General features: G+C 40.0%; 1 protein-coding gene across 4 annotated transcripts in view; it reads right to left on the bottom strand.

The window, feature by feature from the left end:
• Positions 1-18,043, bottom strand: part of crppa (CDP-L-ribitol pyrophosphorylase A) — a 256,062-nt gene that overhangs the window by 183,040 nt on the left and 54,979 nt on the right. For all 4 annotated transcript variants that reach the window (XM_060825431.1, XM_060825433.1, XM_060825432.1 and 1 more), the window contains exons 3-4: positions 13,240-13,389; positions 3,665-3,769 (exon numbers count right to left, since the gene is read on the bottom strand). In XM_060825431.1, coding sequence (XP_060681414.1) covers positions 3,665-3,769; positions 13,240-13,389 — 255 coding nt within the window. The remainder of the gene's footprint in view (positions 1-3,664; positions 3,770-13,239; positions 13,390-18,043) is intronic.

Genomic DNA, 18,043 nt, shown 5'->3' with positions numbered 1-18,043 from the left:
GCTCAAACACCCATGTCCGAAAACCTAAAATAAGACTTGCTTTCCAAATCATGTGATGCCTCTAGCTTTTGTTCACACTTATGAATGAGGACTCTGAAGCCCCTTTGGACATTAACACATGTGACTCCAATCCTCCTGCCAAGGTGGATAACCTCTCAATGATCTACATTGTATTATTTCAGTCATGTTCTTGCCCAGTCACTCACCTGGCCTGTTTAAATCCCCATTAAAACCATTCGCACTCTCCTCACACAACTTACATTCCTACCAAGATTGTTTAATCATCTGTGAACTTGGAAATATTCTACTTGGTCCCCACATCAAAATCATCTCTAAGACTGTGAACAGACAGTACTTATCATTAATACTTGCACTAGTCACAGCCTGCCAACCTGAGAATCATCCATTTACTCTTAATTACTTTCATCAACCAATCTTCAATCCACATTGGCACCTAATACATGGGAACATAGCGACAGCCGCCGGCCATTCAGCCCTCGCGCTGTTTCACCATTCATTGAGATAATGGCTGATCTGTAGCCGAAACTCTATTTACCTGCCTTTGGCCCAGATCCCTTAATACCTTTGCTTAATAAAAATTGCTGTACCTCAAATTTGTCAATAACAACTGATCAAGCATCCATAGCTTGTTGTGAAAGACAGTTCCAAAGCTCGCCCACCCTTTGTGTGTAGAGGTACTTCCTAACATCTCTCCTGAGCGGCCCAGCCCTAATTCTCAGACTATGCGCCTGGAATCCCCAACCAGTATGATTTACCTTTATCTACCCTATCATTTCCTGTCAACAGCTTGAAGACTTCAATTAGATCACCCCCTTAACCTCTAGAAATCGGGATGAGATCCTGAAGGAAAGGAAAGAGCAGGACCTTTAAAGCAGTGATCTCAGGATTACTACCAGAACCTTGTGCTCGTGAGTATACAAATAGGAAGACTGATCAAACACACAGAATTTTGGAGAAACTCAATAGGTTTGCAGCATCTTTTGTAGCATCCCCATAATGTGGCAGCAGGACATTCGGCCAATCAAGTACATACCAACCGCTCTGAAGAGCATTCTGGATCAGTGGTGCTGGAAGAGCACAGCAGTTCAGGCAGCATCCGTTGAGCAGTAAAATCGACGTTTCGGGCAAAAGCCCTTGGGAATTAAATGAGACATTTTATAAATTGTTGGATCAAACACAAGAATTAAGAGGTAGTGTTGAACTACTGTTGCAACTGGAAATGTTGGGAATTCCATTATAGTAAGAATATGAAAGTCCTGGAGCATCCAACATGGATTCACAAGGTTGATGCCAGGGATGGGAAACTAGTTTCAGGAGATACTTGTGATATGGCACTTACCGCTCTGAAGAGCATCCCACCCAGACCAACCCCTACCCTGTCCCTGTAACCCTGCGTTTTCCATGCCTAACCCACCTAGCCTGCACATCCCTGGACACTATGGGCTAGTTAGCATGGCCAATCCACCTAATGTGCTCATCTTTGGACTATGAAAGGAAACTGGAGCACCCGAATGGAATCCACGCAGACAAGGGGAGAACTGTAAAGTCCATACAGACAGTCGCCCACGGGTACAAGCGAACCGGGTCCTTGGAGCTGTGAGCCAGCGGCGCTAACCACTGAGTCACCATGCCACCCTCTCTTCTTTGGAGAAATAAATAGCGTTAACATTTCAAGTTCAGTGTGACTTCTTCAGAACTATCTGTCAGCATGCTCAGCATTGTATCTGCCCTCTCCATCTGTCTGGGGGTTTTGCAATGATGTCATTAGCTGTGGTCACAGTGAGGACCTTTTGTCCAGCATTAACCAGCCTAACAGTCTTTAGCATTCAGTATTCTCGGTTTGTTGCTCCCACATTTCACCCTGAAAGCCTGAGACCTGAAAACAGTCCTGATTCATGTTTCTTGCTGGACAGCAAAAATGTAGTCCATATTGTCGGTGTCCCATAAATATTTTTAAGAAAAGTCAGACTGAAGGAAATTATTTCCCACACTGATATTATTTAAGCCATTTAGCCAACTAATAAGCTCCACTTCACTAATGATTCTGTGGTGCTAAAATTCAGCATTGGCAGCACTTTATATACCCAGTGCTTTAGTCATAATGAAAATTGTAAAGTGCTGTTGTGCCTTTTGTGCTATTCCCCGAGATGTGTTTTTCGTCCATGTTTTCTCACTTCATCTCTTTGCTCTAATCCTTTTTAAAAACAATTCATCTGTAATATCTTTCAGTTCTGTCGAAGTGCCCACACAATGCTCTCCACAGAAGAAAGTAATGATAGCTCCATATTGTACATTCCTGCAACATTTACAACAAATGCATATCAGCAAGGAAGTAAACACCAGTGTAATAGGGTATAAAATGACAGACCCAGCTGCAACTATACTTTGTTTACTATGCAAGTCAATTTTTAGAATGAAAAAGTAAAAATTTCAACACATTTAATTAGTATATGTCTTAAATAAAAAAAACATTTTCTACATTCATATTCTTATATTACCTTAACACGGACAAAGTATATATTTCGGTTAAGATTGTTATCTCCCACTGAACTATATTGAAGTCTTAATAACATTTGTATGCAAGACTCTGGTTGTGTGTGTGTAACATTAGAAAATGGTTCAACTGCAGCACTTAATCCCAGTAACATACACATTTTCTCAATTGTTTTTATTGACAAATAAAATTTGAATATGTGACATATATTTTTGGGTTTTAATTCTCAGATGCAATTATGTGACAACAGAAGCCAAAAATAGAGCTCACCTGTCTTATTGTGCCCCTGCTGGTACATTAATAGTGCAACATAAAACTAATCTGACAGTCCTGCTCGCTTCCAAAAAGTTTTGTATTTTTTTCCCAATACAATTGCTTTTATATTCTTCCCTCACAAAGTACAGGGGTCTGCATACCAACCATGCCAATAACATATGTGCAAATGGATCTTTCCTAACGTTGTTTTTCTTAGTAGTCTTTAATCGACAGGCTATAAACATTTCCCAAACACAATGAATACTTGTTCCTCATTAATTCATATTGCAATACTTTCTAACAATAATTTCTGAACCTAAATTAAATCTCCCCTTCGCATCTTCTGCTCTAGTGGGCAAAGTCCCATATCACAAATATCTCCTGAAAACTAGTTTCCCATCCCTGGCATCAACCTTGCAAATCCATATTGGATGCTCCAGGACTTTCATGTTCTTTCTATAATGGAATTCCCAACATTTCCAGTTGCAACAGCAGTTCAACACTACCTCTTAATTCTTGTACTTGATACAACAATTTATAAAATGTCTCATTTAATTCCTTTTTCTGTCCATTATATATCTAAATGGAATTTGTTCTAAAACAAATCATGAGAACATGCTCACAGTCTAAACAACACAACAGAATCTGGAATTAACATTGTTAATCTGCACCCTTTTTAACGCTCCTTTGTAAATTTTATTGAACATGAAGTTTCGAGAGTTAACTTTTCAGGCCATAACCGAAATTGTTAACCCTCCACCCTCTCCACCTGCTGAGTATTCCCGGTACTTTCTGTTTGCTTTAAGTTTCTGGTCATAAAGTTGAGTTTTTTAATGATTTAAAAAAAAACTTTAAGGAAAGCATATTAGTTAAACTTGAACCATTCCCTCTTACCTTCCATAGATCGGGTGGGCCATCAATGAGCCTGGCGGAAATGCCACAGTATTTCAAAGCTAAGTGGAGACATTCCGTCCCATACTCAAAATCATAATCTGTGCACTGTAACAAAAAAAATAGAAATCTGAATCTTACCACAGGGATCCTTAAAATTATTAGTTACAGATTAAAGTATATTTTGAACAGCCTTGAAGCACTGTGATGTCACATACGCGAAGTTGCAATGTCCAATCTTCCGTCTTCTACATGTCAATAAATATTTCTAACCTGCTGGCTGCGTCAGAAACACAGACAGAAATTACCATAAATTATTCATGATCTTTCTAAATCCCATTATGCATTCTAAGTTGGAATAGTTCCTATTTTATTACAAAATAGCTTTTTTTGTCATATCATAGAAAGGAAACATGAAAGTAACTAATAAATAGGAACGGTATAAGTATAAATCAATCTTTATTAAATGGGAATTAATAGCTCTCTTTAAGTCCAAGATTCTGTGTGATATGAATTCACAGCTCCACCATCAAGGAAAATTAGGGATGAATAATAAATCTTAGCGATGAATAAAAAAATCTTACTGAGAACTCTGTGCTGTACTGAATTACTTTAAAATATTTTCAACACCAAGGACACACAGCAAGACAGGCAAGTTGAAGGGAGATGAACTCAATGGAACTGAATACTAGAATGAACATTTAACAAGTTAGCCAATTTATATTACCGCAAGATAAATTTCTACCCCACTGTGTCTGTATCTATCTTGTTTCTTCCCTCTAATCAATCCACACATATCCAATAGCTTAGAATGTTACATTGCCGCAGATGTTCCCTAAGGTAGTGGCCCAGGCCCAAACACCTTCAGCTGTTAGAAAGAATAGCCTTCTCTCCATCAAAAAGATCAGGCATGGGAAAGTTTACCAATAATTACAGTGCTCAGTACCACTTGAGACTCCTCAGATACTGATGCCACCCTTGCCAATGTGCAGCAAGACCTAGACGACATTCAGGCTTCCTGCTGATAAGTGGTAATTAACATTCACCTTCCATTTGCCATGGCATTGATGCACAGCATCAGGATGGTGAGCTCTTAGAATGGGAGAAGGGTAGAATTAAGGGTAATGACTTATACCCTTAGTCCCCATCCAATGTAGTGGAGCTGCTCTCTAATCGTTTCAGCCATGCCTGCCATTGAACAAAAACCTTGTTCTACCAGGATTACGTGGGTAGTCATTGTGCTCCAGCCACTCACGATCAAAGAACCTACATACAGGGATCTTTCATCTGCGGAAAATTATGTTTGGGACTTGGAACTTCAGAATCTTCATGGGCAATCCCTGCAGTGACAAATGTAAACATTGCACCGCTATTGTAACCTAGGAACTCCAGTACTACGGCATTAACAGTACTGCCCTGAGTCAGAGATGGTGGGAAAGCGAAGGTCAGCTTAAAGAACAAGGAGGCGGATGCACCTTCTTCTGGAAAGGGAAATCGGAGAAACAAAACAGACTCCATCAAAACAACTAACTAATTAATCTCAGCGAGGCCCCAAGGGACAAATTAACACCTTGTGATCTTTCAACCTTCCTTAATGCTGATGCAGTTCATCACAGATCTCAGTGTGTATATCCTAGCCCTAGAAACAATGGATGAGGTCAAAGAGGAATTCTACACTAGCCTTGCTCAATTGCTTTCCAGGGTCTCAAAGGGACAAAAGCTGATTATTTTCAGTGATTTCAATCTCAGAGTGAGAAGGGATGCATACTTCTGGAAAATTGGGAATGGCAAAGATAGGGAAGGCAAAGGGATCCTCCTCCCGCTGACAAACGTGGATCACAACCTGATCTTAACAAACACCCTATTTCATCAGAGAGATAAATACAAGTCCTCATGCTAACATCCTTACTCTGGATAATGGCATTTACATCATCCAAGCAAGTGACGTGAAGCATGTTAGAATTACCCACATCATGACAGGAGCTGACAACTGCTGGACTGATCATCACCTAATCCCATCTACAATCTCCAACAGCCCAGCAGAAAGCAGTAGCCACGATTTGCATGGCCTTCTTTGACCTTACAAATGCCTCTGACTCTGTCAGCCTGTGAGAATTACGGAACATCCTCCTCAAATCTGGCTAACCTCAGAAAATCTCCACTGCTTCCCAATGACATGTAAACCTTGATGTTCACCAATGGATCCACCACAATGCAGTACATGTACAAAGTAGAGTCAAGATGACTTTGTCATTGTCCATCTTCCTCGCTGCAACACCTACCCATACCCATGAAGCTCCCTGGGGGAGTGGAGCTCCTTTACAGAATTTTTGGGAAACTGTTCTACCTTTGTTCCATCCAGTCCAGGACCAAGGCTACACTAACCTTTACCATTGAGGTGCAATACATAAAAGTCACTCGCATGTGCTCACATTTAGGGGCTTTAAACCATTATCCATGCATTGAAATAACGTCGTTGAGGTTAGCTAGTGTTTTTCTAATATACAGCACACACCTGAAATCCCTAGAGAAATACCACCAGCAATGCCTCTTCTCAGTTTTGCAAATCCATTGGTAGGACAGATGCTCAATGTTAGCCTCCTGTCAGGCAGGCATCCACAGCATCAAGGCACTGGCTGCAGTCAATCAGCAATATTGGGTGGACCACATCAAATTTATACAAGGTTTCCAAAACAAGCTCTCTCCTCTACATTTTGTGCTTACTGAGAGGGTTGAGAATATGCTTTAGAGGGATCCTCTGTATAACTCAGGAAGCCTCACTAGAAAGGAACGTTGTTCATTATTGCACACCAAAATAGAGCCACTATTTGCATTGTACTTAGGCGAACCAAATCGTTTTTTTTTCCTCATCACCAAATCACGGGACTTTTTAAAATTATTAACCAGCACCAGTAAATCACCCATGTAGCCAATTTTTGAGTCTGTTTTATTACTTTTTAATCCATAGAGGCCTCCTGGCTCAGAGGTAAGGACATTATCCAAGTATCACAAGTCACCTTTTTTTTATATTAATGGTAAATAATATTCCAAACTGAGAAACACACCATTGACAACAATGCACACACATGGGAGGGGGATTTATTTTTCTCTACACCCAGAAGTGCTGTCACGCACAACTGATTGACTTTCACATCACCAAAATCGCCATTAACTTTTGTTTTAAAGTACTAACCACCAGCAGTAATCACCTGTATAGCTGATTAAACATAAACAAGCAAAGCCCATTATTGGCAATGCAACCATCAGAAGTGAGGGAGAGGCAGGGAGAGGGGGAAAGAGCGACATGAAAATGGAGTTGGAAGAGGCAATAAAGAACTGTATCCCCCTGGGGTGCCCATCTCTCTCTAAAGGCATCAAGAGCACTGATGGACACCCACGTGCTCTGTCTCCATAGGTCTGCTTCATCCTTTTGTCTATCTTCGGAAGTGTTATCACACACAACAGAACAGTGTTCACATCACCAAATCATTGTTTTTTTTGTTTTTAACTACTAACCTCAGTGTGCAGCCAATTAAAAGTTTAATGCAAAGTTCATTATGGGCAATGCAAACCATGGGAGGTGAAGTGGTAGGAGAGGGGTTAGCAGAGCAGGAGGTAACCATAACACCATGCTTGCCCAAGGTGCCTACCCAGACGCGTTTTCCCACGCAACGAAGTGACCTACTCGCCACCAAAATCATTGTGACTCTTTTAATTTTGTGGGGTTTTTTTCCAACTACTAACCACCACCAGTAACTCACCTTCATAGGATCCTTACAATATGGAAGTAGACCATTCAGCCCATCGAGTCCATGCCAATCCTACGAAGAGCAGATCATCCAGACCCAGACCCCTACCCTCACCCTGCATTCCCCACGGCGAACACACCTATCTTGCACATCTCTGGACACTATGGGCAACTGAGCATGGCCAATCCCCTCACCAGCACATTTTTGGAATGTGGGAGGAAACCCACACAGATGTCGGGAGGATGTGCAAACTCCACACAGACAGTCACCTGAGGGTGAAATCAAACCTGGGTCCCTGGCACTGGGAGACAGCAGTGTTAACCACTGAGCCACCATGCTGCCCTGTGTAACCAATTCAATATTTACAAGCATGGCCCATTATGGGCAATACAAACCAAACATGGTCTGCTTTTCTTTAAATCTATTTTCTAATCAATCTGTTCAGAGATATTGTTTCATGTTCTGGAAGGGGTGGGACTTGAACCCAGCCCTTTTGGTTCAGACATAGGGACACTACCACTGCACCATAAGAGCCCTGCACTTACTGACATATGTAAACACTTGGTGCAATTTAAAACACAGTCATCAAGTGATCAGTAAGTTGAATTAATTGGCTGTCCACCTCTAATCGATGGGCAGCTGCATCACTATCATTCCCACTTGTAGGAAAGTTCCACAACTAATGTGGAGACATTGAACTTTTCATTCCATAATTCACCCCTCTCACCTTGAGATTCCCTGTACACCAAACCAAGGGCTGGAAAATTCCAACCTCTCTCCAAAGCTTATTGAATTCAAAGTCTTATTGGTTTTCCATCTCTCACAGTCAGCCTCTCTGTTAATAAAAAACACTCAGGTACATTTTTTTTCAATGAAGATTTTCAAATTCTTCCCAACGATAGTCCCGAAACAATTGCGAAAAATAATGCCTAAGAAACTGCTAAATGAAAAGAAAAACACTCCAACAACTTTGCAACTGAGTGATACTGATGGATCCTGAGGAAAGTAAATATGCTGCACATGATCAGACCACACATAAATTGAACTTTATAAATTCAAATCATCGCTCAGGAAAACTCACTGCATTCAGAGGCATGATCTCCCTTCCTCCAGACATGAGCCAACTGTTCTCCTCAGCTGTGGCCTTGCAATGCAGACACTCCTGCCAAACAGGCTGTCATTATACAGTAAACAGACAGAAGATATTGTCGTGTCACAAAGTGTGGACATTCACAATTCCAGACCTCAAATCAGTGTGAATTGAGTGATATTTCACTCAAATATCCTTCTATCATGCTATGCAACCATTCTCCTTTCCAAATATCAATCACATACTTCAGCTCATATCATTGATCTTAGCTAAGATTCTGATAGTTATCTTCCTTTTGTTTTTCTTCATGTTGAAAGTTCTATCCTATTGATCATGAGAATAGGATTAACCATGTTAACTGATAGAAATAGAAATGTTAACTTAATCTTTGAGTTGAGTTCTTGGTTACCAGTCATGCAGTAAGCTTCACTAAGCTGGATAGGAAAGGAAAGGAGGATGGGTCAGTTATCCATCTCTCTCAACCCTGAGGGATTCTAAGTACAGGGCTCATCGTTCTTGTGTTATAGATTGTAATTGAGGGGGAGAAACCACACTTTGCTCCAGGAGATATACAAACAGTTAAGTCATTCAAAATCAACATTGTTCTTTATGGCAAGAAAAGGAAAATGGATATACGATTAATGATTAATCACAGGAGCTGGATTTCTATCCGAAATTAGATCTACAAATTACATACTCTCTCTTGTTAAAAGGCAGCTATGTTTCCAGAGTTCTTTTTGTATTTCTTCCACACCCACTGACTTTTCTTTAAGTCACTACTACACATCTCAACCATCATTCAAGAAAATGACAGTTATGTTTTATGGTCTCTAAAGGTTTTAGTTACTTTAAGTAATAGAGCCACAACCTTTACAATAAAAGGCATATTATTTATCTAATCTCAAAATCTGATCTGTCGCGCTCCATCTTGCCAGACAAAAGTGTCTTCCTCATCTCCAAAATTCACAGGCAGACAAAAAAAAAAGGCAATTGCTTCACCTTTTGCTAAATCTCTTTTTGGTCTCAGCAAAGTACACAAATGATAGCCCACTTCACAATTCTCTTCAATTCACATCCAATATGAAGCTGCTGCAGACTGACCATAACCACTGAGCAATACTTTATACAAGATGTCTTCATATAAATGTATAGTTAAATTGCCTGGAAGATTAAAATATTGCAATTGCGTTACTTAGATATTAAAATTGTGTGTTTGATACATTCCTGCATCATGCAGTTTCAGAATATTCAGCGATGTAACTTTAGCATATTAAACTCACACTTTATTTTTAAAATAAAATTAATTATCACGTCAAAATTCAGTTTTCAACTAACAGGAATTTTGATCTTCATAATCTAGTTAGTCTTTCAAAATGCTCCACTTTTGCAGGTGAGACTTGAGGTGATGAAAACCCTATGGCATCGTAATGTTTAACTTTTGAATTTAAAATGGTGGATGATTTTTGCCATGTATTATTTAAGGTTCAAATAAAGGCAATGTAAAACTGGTGAAAAAATTGCTCTCTCTCGCTCTCTCTCTCTCTAAAAGAGGCTTGCATGTCATCAGTTTCAGTTGACTTAACTCAGCTAGAAATGGAGGTGTTGCCATAGTATCAAGCTGACCTTAACGACTAGCATCCTTACTCAGGAAAAAAAAATGACCATTGAAATGGAAAAAAAACACACTGGTTCAGGAAGAAGCATTCTTTGTAGTTTTCGGCTATGGTTAAGGCAGAAGCTGTGTGGAGATGTGTAAGCTGCTATAAAAATCTAAGTTTTTTTTCTGGACAATAAATTAATTTGCCATATCACATAAGAATTAAATATTTAGAAAGGATCAAATTTTGGGAGTTTGTAAATTTTGTTACTTCACAGCACAGTTCCCCAAGCTTGAAAAAATAACCTAGGGTGGCAATCCATAACAGTATGGAAGGATCACTGCATTATCAAAAGCTTTGTCTTTCAAATAAGACATTTTTGATCAGTGCCCATCTTCTTATTTAGCTGAACGTCAATGATCTGGCAGTATTATTTAGATCAAAACAAGGATGTTCTACCCATGTCTGCATGGGTTTCCTCTTGGTGCCCCAGTTACCTCCCACAGTCCAAAAATGTGCAGACTAGGTGAACTGGCCATGCTAAATTGCTCATAGTGTTCAGGGATGTGTGGGTTAGGTGCATTAGTCGGAGGTAAATGTAGAGTAATAGGGTAGGAACTGTCTGGGTGGGTTACCCTTGTGGACTTATTGGGCCGAAGGGTCTGTTTCCACACTGTAGGGATTTTATGATGAGTCTCTGGAGGTTAGAATCAGATTCAATAGGAACATTTGAAAGCCAGTTGGGCATGTACTTGAAAAGTACTAGTTGTGTTATTATGGGCAGTAAGCTGGAGTATGGAGCTAAATTGACAGCACTTTCAAAAAACCAACCTCCTCTTGTTGGGTCTTTGTAAGATTGTACATTTCTGTCAGTATTCTGGTCAATGTACTGCCCTCGATATGAACTGGACAGTTCAAGGAAAAGGTTCAGCATTTCCACAGAAGAACATGAGATGGACAAGTATTCTGGCTCTGCCAGGGACACTCAAAGACTGCTCATAAATTGACAACTAATCGGCCACAAACCATTTACTACTTGCAAACTCTACTGTATATAAGCTGGCTGTCAGGCTTGCCACAATAATAAAATGACAGCACTTGTAACATATTTTCTTGGTTGGAAGATATTTTGAGATGCGCAAAAGATATAAAATACACTATAAAAGTCCCCATCCCTTAGCCACACTCCTTATTTCTTAATATCAGGTTTCAACTGCTTTGCCCAGCTGCAGCAAAGGCCCACAAGGTAGTTCTCTATGATATAGCTACACATTTTCCCAATGAGGTCAGGCTCCTTAACAGACTGACGACATGCGGGAAGACAGGCAAGGACAAGCTATGATAGCCTGGTCACGCAGTATGGACATAGACACTGGACCAGGGCATTTTGATGTGATGCTGGGAACGCATAAACATAGATTACTAAAACTAGCAATTGGAAGATTTGAACAAGTCCATGGTTATCAAGTATTTACTATGTAACTCTCTGAAATGCATTGGTCAAAAGAACTGAAGATTTTCTGCTGTTCGCAAAAACCCAAGTGACCTTGGGACAAAACCTTTGAAAGGGAGATAAAGGAATGCATAAAAGCCTATAACTGCTAGAAAAATAACTGCATTTTGGAAGAGGTCTAATGCTGAAAGTTGTCCAGCAATAGCTTCTAGACTTTTAGTTTCTATTTTGCCACAAATTTGAGAGTTGTTCAGTTATGGAAAGGTTTACAAGAAGACAATGCTACCTCTCTTGCTCTCAGGAGATAAATGACAACCATTAAAAGAAAAACAGTTAAAGATATCTCTCAGTGAATATCTTTTGGGTACTTGAGGAAATTCCAGGAATCAATACTTCTAATGACCTCAAACTCTGAAAGCTGAACTGTTAACTCAGTCATGGGACCTAGGTCTAACCAACATGCACCCGAGCAAAGGGTCTTCCATCGCTCTGTGGCCGACTGCAATGTGATCACGGTCCATGAGAAACTGGAGGAATTGTGAAAATTCTGATCTCTTGAAACTGAAGGAGGCAGAAGACTTGGTCATTCCAAATCTCCAGGCTTGTGTAATATGAAACTATGATGGCAGTCTTCAGGAAACTTTGCCCCCTTTTGACTTTCGCTCTTCCTCCTTCTATTTGGAATACTGGAGCATAAGTACACCATTTGAGGCTGCTCCACATTCTAGATTAATGCTAATCCTCTATTTCAATACCATATTCCTGCATCATCCATTGATGCCATTAGTAATTAGAAATGCATCAAACTTTGCCTTGAACTTACTTAGTGACCTAGCTTCCACAGCCCTGTGGGGTACAGAATTCCAAAGATTTACCACAGTCTGACTGAAGATGTTCCTCCTGATCTCAGTTCTACATGGCGTGGCTTTTATTCTGAGATTAGGTCCCCTGCTTCTTGACTCAACAGCCAGGTCAGACATCCTTTCTGCAACTACCTTTGCTTATCCCTTTAAGGATTACATTCAGATTCAATCAGGGCACCACTTATTCTTACAAACAGGCCCAGTATCCTTGATTTCTCCTCATGGGACAATGCCACCATCATAGGAATCAATCTGGTGAACCTCAGCTGCATTCTCTCTATGGCAAGTGTATCGTTCTTTAAACAAGGGCTCCAGTCCTGTCCATTAAACTCCAGATGCAGTCTCGATAATGCTGCAGCACGTCTTCCATGCTGCTGTAGAAAAAGGGCTCCCTCTGTGCAGAGCCTTCAGTAAAAACCATCTGGATAGATTTACATAAAATATACAAAACAGAAATAGGGCATTGGCACAACAAATCTATGGTGGTGTTGATACTTGACGTGTCTCCTCCTTTTCCAGCTAATACATACAGGCTTCAAAACATATTTTTCTCTGAAAAAGACTGAGGCAAAGGAATCAAAGCTATAGGAAGCCTTTCCAATGAATTTATATGTTGGTACCAAATGTATTGGTACAAATCATGCTGGTGTAAGCCAATGATAACTTGCAACTATTCAGCACCCTTAACAGAGAAAATGGTCCCAAGAGACACAAATGAAAATATATACACCTAATAATTGATAATAACATAATCATCCACCCCATGATGGTATTCACATAGAAAATCAGAATCACTGGAGGGCAAAGTGAACCTAAGAATTTTACCTGTTGATAAGCTCTGTAAATGACATCAAATGTGAAGGCTTGAGGCATTTCACTTGCCCTGTATTTGGCACGTTCTAATGAATGATCAAGATAGCTTTCTGGGTTGGTTGCAACGACTGTGGAAACAAGTGGTCTGATAGCTCCTGCGGCCTAAAAACAAAGAGATGCAGCGTTATAGTGCACTTTCCTTGTGGATGGAAGGAATGGAGACTCAGGTAATGAGCTTCAGCTTGCCACCCAAAAACTCATTTTCATTGTCTAAAATAAAACATCCATCACAAATATTGATATATAGTACACATTAGTTATGGAAATTATGAATTCAAATGAAACATCAGGCACTGATATTATATGTATACATTTTTAACATGCTTGAATAATTGGATGAAAATATGGCATTTTTCAGTATAATATTTGCTACTCAAAATCCAAGACTGCTGTAATTATAACTGACAAGAAATTGTTAAAGACTGAAGAATATCATTGACACAAAAATGCAGTTTACATGAGATAACAATTGGTGTAGCTTTGCCACTCCTGCTCTACTTCAAATACCTTGGTCCTGAGTTTTTTGTAAACTACCTTTGAGAACAGAAGGGGTCTTTGGTTTCACACCTCATCTGAATGACAGTATCCGACAGTGACTCCTTTCATATTGCATAGAAGTACCAGCCTGGATGAGGTGCTAAAGTGTAGTTTCATCCTTGAGCTTCTCTGCAGAATTGGCATAGTGGCACTGAACCACAGTTGATATTTCCATTGCCTTCATTAACTTGCAATTATCACATAAACGGAGGAAGGATGCTGCCGACGACCAGGGAGATCAGAACCAGGGGGTCACAGTCTAAGGACACAATGTAGGCCATTTAGGACTACGGAGAAATTTCTTCCACCAGCCAGTGATGAATTCATCTAGTTCTCTACCCAAGAAACTGGTTGAAGTCAAAATATTGACTGTTTTCAAGAAGGACATAGATGCAGTTCTTAAGGTCAGAAAATTAAAAGAGTATGGGGAGAAAAACAGAGATAGCTAAGTTCTTAATTGCCAAGGGGATCAAAGGTTACAGGAGAAAGCGGGAAAATGAGGTTGAAAAACCTGTCAGTCAAGGCAGAATGGTGGAGAAGACTTGATAAGCCAAATAGCCTAATTTCTGCTCCTATGATTTATGTTCCTATAAAGCAGGAACAGGATATGGATTCGGATGTTGAACTAATTCAAAGGGCTGAATGTCCTACTCCTGCTTCTATTTTCTACATGCCGCAGCAAAACATAAAGTGACCAAAAAAAGACTAAGTTGGATCAGTAATTTTGGGTGATCTGTAAATATGAAGTAGAAACTAATAAATGAAAGCCAATATGTATTTGTTCAAGTCAAATCATATTTGACAAAAGTGATTGAGTTATTTGATGAAGTAGCAAGGAGATTTGCTGAGTGTTAGTATAGCTGATTTTGTGTACATGGCAATTTGTTATTAAAATGGAAGCCCAAGGTAATAAACAGGCAGTGACTGGGTGGACACACAATTGAATCTGGAACAGAAAGCAGAGAACAGTGATGGGTGGGTGCTTTTCAGACTTAAAGGAAAGGTTCAGTTATTCTCCAGGAGTCTGTACTGGAACCACTACTTTTTGATGTATAGTTGTGACTTGTACTGTTTTGTTCCAAACTGCAGATGGTAGGAGCAAAGCTGAAGTAAAACAGGAAAGTGTGGTGGGTCAACACCAAGCATGGGTTTTAAATGTTTGTGGTTTGGAGAAAGGAGATACAGAATGTAAAAACAGCAACAGTGAGTATAAAAGCAAGGATGTCATCACAAACCTGTCTCAAATCTGTTTTAGCACAGCACACTTCAGGAAGGAACGTGATGGCTTTAGAGAGAAAGAGTGCAGAAAATATTTACACGGATGCCTCCTGCATTGAGGACTAAAGCTACATGGACAAATGAGAGAAGCTAGAGCGATTCGTCTTTTAGAAGAGAAGGGTGACAGAAGGTGTAATGGAGGAATACAAAATCATGAGTAGTCTGTTTGCATTGGGCAACAGTACAAGAACTAGAGAACACAATAATAAAGCATGTGGAAAAAGAGCCAAAGATGACATAAGGAACAACTGTTTCCTGTAATGAGTGCTAAGGATCAGGAATGCATCACTTAGAGTTTGTTGAAGGCAGATTTAAATGTAATTTCCAATAGGAACTTGGATTAAAGTCAGAAGGGAAAATAAAAATTTTCAGAGCCATGGGAATGGATAGGCAGTGGAATTAGCTAAATTGCTGTTGCAAAAAGATCCTCAATAGACTAAATGGCCTCCTCCATTGCTGTAACCTGCAATCATTCTATGATTCTATGAGGAAACAACAGACAAGGATAGTAACTGAATTCAGGAGGACATTAGCTGACTCAAGGGCAATAAAGATCACAGATGAAGTTTACAAGGTATTGAAGAAGCGATGCATTGTAGAAAAGATGGAGATTAGTCAATATAGATGAAATGAGACAAAAGCACTTGAAGATGTACACATATGAGTGTTTTGAAAGGCATACCAAACCCATTACTTTACCAATAGAGAAACTAAATACAAGCCCAGAGAAAACATGCACAACTTTTTTTTTTGAAAATGGTTAGATCCTTGTAATCATGCTATTTTCAATCCTGAACACCACACCTCTATAAGAATGTGAAAGCTTAAGGTGAATTAGAAAACTACCTCCACGGGTAAGAGGCATCAGCTGCATGGTGAAGCTTGAGCCACAGCCCCGTAAAGGAGAGAGGTCAAAGGAAGATTAGACAGAAATGTTTGGAGGGATATGGGCCGGGTGCTGGCAGGTGGGACGAGATTGGGTTGGGATATCTGGTCGACATGGGCAGATTGGACTGAAGAGTCTGTTTCCATGCTGTGCATTGACTCTATGACTCTGTGACCTAAAAAATGAAGTTTCAGCCTACTCGCCAACACCATCACTTCAGTGTTTCAAATCCATAGAATTTAGATCTCTACATCAAATAATGTTCAACTTAAATGATTCCCCCCAGCTTCTGTCCTATGGAGTGTTTTTACATGAATATTTTCAATACTGATAAGTTAGACTTTCTCACCTGCATACTTCTAACCAAACATTCCAGGACAGTGCACTAACATTTCTACGGAGTTAAAAATCACACAACATCTGGTTATAGTCCAACAAGTTTATTTGAGAGGACTAGCTTTCTGAGCACTGCTCCTTCATCAGGTGGTTGTGCCATCATCAGGTACCCACTACCACCTGATGAAGGAGCGGCGCTCCAAAAGCTAGTGTGCTTCCAATTAAACCTGTTGGACTATAACCTGGTGTGTGAGATTTTTAACTTTGCAATCCCTGGATAGTCAGAGTAAACATTGAAGGAGACTAGCTTGTTTTCAGTTTAGAATAATTTAGAGTCATGGAGTCGTTTCAGCACATAGTGTCCACACCAGTCATCAAACATCCATCTATTCTAATCCCATTCTAAACCCCAGAGCTTAACCCATAGCCTGCTGTGTTATGGCACATCTAAATGCTTCATAAATGTCTTGAGAGTTCCTGACTCAACCACCCTTTTAGGCAGCGAGATCCCTCAAGGTGAAAAGAATTTTCCTCAAATACTCTTTAAATCACCTGCTCATTAACTTAGAAATGTATTTCCTATATTGAACCCTGTACTAAGGGAAAAGGTGACTATCTATGCCCCACAGAACTTTGTACATCTCAATCAGTTTTCCCACTCATGCCTGTCCCTTTAGCCTTCTCGGCCTTAAGGAAAACAAACACAGCTTATCTCCTCTTTTCTCACAGCTGAATCATTCCAGTCCAGGCAACAACCTGGTGAAAAAAAAATTTGGAAGAACTGCATCTGCTGAACATCAGAAGCAAAAACAGAAATGGCTAGAAAAACTCAGAAGGTCTGGCAGCATCCATGGAGAGAAAGCAGCATTAACATTTCAAGTCCACTTGATGTCAGTCAATCAAGCTAACGACATAGTAATGGTCATGGAGTTCTGAAGAAGAGTCCCAGGACCCAAAACGAACAACCTTGTGAATCTTGTCTGCATCCTCTCTGGTGCAACCTCATCCTCCTATAGTGTGGTGTCCAGAACCGTACACAGTTCACCAGCTATGGTCCAACTTGAGTTAGCTCCATTATAAACTCCTTGACCTCGTATTCAATACTTTGACTAATAAAAGCAAGTATACCATATAATTTCTTAACCATATTATGTACCTGCAATCTTGCCTTCCTGTGAACATCGTAATTAAGTCCCTCTGAACCTTTGTAGTTTCCAGGGTCTTACACTCAATGTATCCCTTGGCTTGTTAGTCCTACCAAAATCCATCATCTCATATCTTTCAGGATTAAATTCCACTTGCCACTGTATGGCATATCTGACCATCTCTTCTATATCATCCGGTGGTCTAAGGCTTTCCTTCTCACTATTTACCACACCACCAATTTTTGTGTCATCTGTGAAATTAGTGATCAAACCTCCTATGACCATGTCCAGATCATAATATACCCAGCAAGAAAGAAGGGACCAGTGCCAAAACCAATTGTACACCACTGGATTCAGGCTTCCAGTCACAAAACACCCTTTGCCGTTTGGGTGAAAACCAAATCTGCCTTACTGCATGCCTATGTTTCAGTGAGGGACCATCTCATTAAAAACAAAAGGAAAATAAAAGTATGATCGATCAAGGCAGATTTCAGTTTGAGATCTCACTTGTCGAGTAGTAACATCAGCTGGGATCATAACAAAAGATAAATCATTCTTAAAAATCTAACTAACT

Source organism: Hemiscyllium ocellatum, chromosome 5 (assembly GCF_020745735.1).
Source record: "Hemiscyllium ocellatum isolate sHemOce1 chromosome 5, sHemOce1.pat.X.cur, whole genome shotgun sequence".
Taxonomy (NCBI): Eukaryota; Metazoa; Chordata; class Chondrichthyes; order Orectolobiformes; family Hemiscylliidae; genus Hemiscyllium; species Hemiscyllium ocellatum.
Note: the sequence above shows the minus strand (reverse complement) of the source record. Positions and strands in the feature narration are given on the sequence as shown.